Source organism: Penaeus vannamei, chromosome 31 (genome assembly GCF_042767895.1).
Source record: "Penaeus vannamei isolate JL-2024 chromosome 31, ASM4276789v1, whole genome shotgun sequence".
NCBI classification, from domain to species: domain Eukaryota; kingdom Metazoa; phylum Arthropoda; class Malacostraca; order Decapoda; family Penaeidae; genus Penaeus; species Penaeus vannamei.
The window spans coordinates 17,424,143-17,427,915 of record NC_091579.1 but is presented as its reverse complement, the minus strand read 5'-3'; the positions used below and the strand labels follow the sequence as shown (position 1 = coordinate 17,427,915).

The following is a 3,773-nucleotide window of genomic DNA, read 5'->3' as shown; positions in this document are numbered from 1 at the left end:
TCAGAAGGGATAAAGAAATCAGTCTTAAGGGAGCTGAGAAGAGGAGAATTGGAAGCTTTGCTGTGAAAGCCAGCTCAGTGAAAAAGCAGTTAGTTACATCTGAGAATAGAACACAGAATTCTGACTTGCTGTGGACAAGAACATTATATGACTCAGTGTTTACGATTCAAAGCCATGAAGATTAAGGATCGTAGGAACTTTGTGATGTCAAAAGCATTGTGTATAAATTGTTTTGCCAAGGGACATATAGGGAAAACCTGTCCCAGAAGTTTTGTATGCAACATTAGTGGATGTGGCCTCAAACACAACAAGTTTCTTCATATGCCAACTAGACTGCAGGTTGGTTATGTGGACAACACAGGGAATCCAATTCTAGTATCAGATCAGAATATATCAACCACATCATCATCAATCACTACAAATCAGAACAGCCATTATGTTCGTACATGTGGAGGTAAACTTGCTATTCCAATTGTACCTGCAAGAGTGTGGCATCCAGGCTCTGATGTCTACATTGACACTTATGCTATGCTTGATCCTGGTAGTAACGCTACTTACTGAAGTGAGTTTCTGTGCAATCATTTAGGAATCCAAGGAACTATGCGCAATTTGGAGTTAACCACACTTACACAGAACCGAATGTCTGTGGAAACAACAGCAGTGTCTTTGACTGTTTCCAGTGTGAACGAGGTTAGTGACTTACAATACAACATAGAAGCAACTGTGAGACCAAGTCTGAATATAGATCTCACAGGTAGATCAACACAAATGGATGTGCAGTGGCCGCACCTTAGAGATTTGGATATACCAGAAGTGAAGGCAGACCAAGTGCACTTACTGATTGGCCAAGACTCTTCAGACTTGTTGCTGCCAACCGATGTCAAAAGAGGTAAACAGGGAGAACCTTTTGCCTTGCTCACACCACTAGGCTGGGTCATAAATGGACCAGTGAACCCTTTTGGTAAGTCGACTAATTTTTCATATTTGATACAGGCAAGTGTACCATTGGAAGGTGATATGAAGAGACTATGGGAGATAGAGGATGCCTTTGCAGAAGAGAAGGGCTGGTCAGTTAGTGACCAGAAAGCAGTTGACACATGGAACAGTACACTCCAGGTGATAGAGGGACATTATGCATTGAGTATACCATTCAAGGCACAGCGACCTAGTTTACCTGACAACAAATTCCTAGCCGAGAAGAGGTTAATATCATTAGCCCAGCACCTTAACAAGGATGACACACTAAAAAGAAAATACTCTGAAGAAATCCACAAACTGTTAAAAAAAGGATATGCAGTAGTCCCTGAAAAAGACCTGCACCGCCATGATGGCAAAGTGTGGTATCTGCCACACCACCCTGTGTTGAATCCAAAGAAACCAGAAAAGTGTCGCATTGTTTTTGACTGTGCTGCTAAGTATGGTGGCTCTTCACTCATTGATCATGTGCATCAGGGACCAAATTTGACCAATGGACTTGTTGGTGTTCTGTTGAGATTCCGACAAGGAGCAGTGGGATTTATGGCCGATATAGAGTCCATGTTTCATCAAGTGCATGTTACCCCTGAAGACAGAGACTCACTTCGCTTTCTGTGGTTTGAGAACAACAACACATCACAACCCCTACAGACCTTACGAATGACAGCTCATATCTTTGGAGGAGTATGGAGCCCGAGCTGTGCAAATTATGCACAGTTGAAGAGTATCACAACATGTATTCAGAAGTACTGAACACAGTTCTTCGCAACTTTTATGTGGACGACTGCCTGAAGTCTGCAAATAGTGTTGAGTCTGCTATAGTTTTAGCAAAGCAAGTTAAAGAGCTTCTGAATAGAAGGGGATTTCATCTTACTAAATATATTTCTTCATCACCAGAACTGCTGAAGCATATACCAAAGGAGGACCAAGGAAAATCTTTGATATCTCTGCAGTTGAATTTGGAGGATCAATCCACGGAGAGAGCTCTAGGTATGCTGTGGCATGTGAATACTGATTACTTAGGATTTGAAGTACAAGTGATGCATAACAGAACCCAAACCAAAAGGAATGTGCTCAGTACACTTAGCACTGTGTTTGACCCTCTAGGCTATGTCAGTCCATTCATATTACAGGCTAGGAGAATATTTCAATAATTATGCAGACTACAAAAAGGCTGGAATGAACCACTTCCCATAGAACTGGAGGAACAATGGGGTCGGTGGTTAGCTGATTTGCCAGAGATTAAAAGGTTTAAGGTTCCCAGATGCTTTAATCCAACAGGTTTAACTATAAAAAAGGCTCAACTTCATCATTTTTCAGATGCTTCTGAATATGGGTATGGTGTTGCCTCATACTTGAGAGTAACACTTGAGGATAACTCTGTATATATTAACTTGATTATGGCTAAGTCACGTCTCGCACCCCTGAAAGGTTCTACAATCCCAAGACTAGAACTAGCTGGAGCTCTAGAAGCTGTAAGGCTTGATAAAATTCTAACTAAAGAATTGGAGATACCTCTAGAAATATCAGTATACTTGGTGGATAGTCAAATAGTACTATGGTACTTGAACAGCTCAGATAAACGTTTCCAAACATATGTAGCCAACAGAGTAGGTAAAATTCTTGATCACACTGAAGTCAGTCAGTGGAGGTATGTACCTTCTGAAGAAAATCCTGGAGATGATGCATCTCATGGAATGTCTGCATCAGATTTGCTGAGGAATGATAGGTGGGTTCATGGTCCAAATTTCTTACAGTGTGAAGAACATAAATGGCCTGTGCAACCACTGTTTAGATGTTCAGAATTGGAAGAATTCTTAGAAATGAAGGCAAGTCCAGTGGTTTGCAGTATAAAAAGTAATGCTGATCATACTTGTAAGTTACTAAACTACTACTCATCGTGGTTTAAAATGAAGAAAGCTGTGGCGTGGTACATTAGACTTAAACATTTCTTAAAAAGGAAACCAAGGTTGGGACCTATAACAGTAAAAGAGTTCAAGGAAGCAGAGAGAAATATTATTTTGTATATACAGAAGACTCTCCCAAAGGAACCTTTACATTTAAAGAAGCTAAATCCAATCAAAGGAGATGATGATTTGCTGAGAGTGGGAGGCAGATTAGCAAATTCTCAACTTGAAGAAGATGCAAAACATCCAGTGATTCTTCCACATGCCCACCATATTTCAAGATTGATTGTTGAAAGCTGTCACTTAAATACTGGACATGCTGGAGTGGAACGTGTATTAGCTGAAATCAGGAGAAAGTTCTGGATTTTAAAAGGAAGGAAGTTAGTGAAAAGTGTAGTGTATTCCTGTGTGACTTGCAAAAATATGTTTGGTAAGACAGTACACCAGCAAATGGCAAACCTTCCTGAATCTCGTGTTATAGCTTATGAACCACCATTCAGTAGAGTGGAAGTGGACTATTTTGGGTCATTCTTAGTAAAGAAAGGGCGTTCCAAGATGAAGAGGTATGGTTGTATATTTACGTGTTTTGCCACACGTGCCATACACATTGAAGTAGCATTTTCATTGGACACAGATAGTTTCATTCATGCGTTAGAAAGATTTATAGCAAGGAGAGGAGAACTTAAAGAAATCTGGTCAGATAATGGCACAAACTTTGTTGGAGCACCTCAAGAATTGAAGAGAGCTATCCAGGAATGGAATCAAGACCAGATTCATGCTCATTTATTGAAGTAAGAAATAGACTGGAAGTTCAATCCACCAGCTGCATCACACATGGGTGGAGTGTGGGAACCACAAATACGGACCATTCGAAGAGTGCTGTCAAGTATG

At 40.5% G+C, this 3,773-nt stretch overlaps 2 protein-coding genes across 2 annotated transcripts in view; both read left to right on the top strand.

Moving 5' to 3' along the window:
- Nucleotides 1-600: 600 nt before the first annotated feature.
- On the top strand, nucleotides 601-3,677 carry LOC138867646 (uncharacterized). The gene is made up of 3 exons (XM_070144166.1): nucleotides 601-1,721; nucleotides 1,873-1,965; nucleotides 2,138-3,677. The coding sequence occupies exons 1-3, from the start codon at nucleotides 601-603 to the stop codon at nucleotides 3,675-3,677; spliced, it is 2,754 nt and encodes a 917-aa protein (XP_070000267.1).
- A 39-nt stretch (nucleotides 3,678-3,716) lies between these two features.
- LOC113823415 (uncharacterized) overlaps nucleotides 3,717-3,773 on the top strand; it is a 15,270-nt gene continuing 15,213 nt past the window's right edge. Inside the window, exon 1 of the mRNA XM_070144165.1 lies at nucleotides 3,717-3,773. This exon is cut by the window's right edge and continues 489 nt beyond it. Within this exon, the coding sequence (XP_070000266.1) occupies nucleotides 3,717-3,773 (57 nt within the window).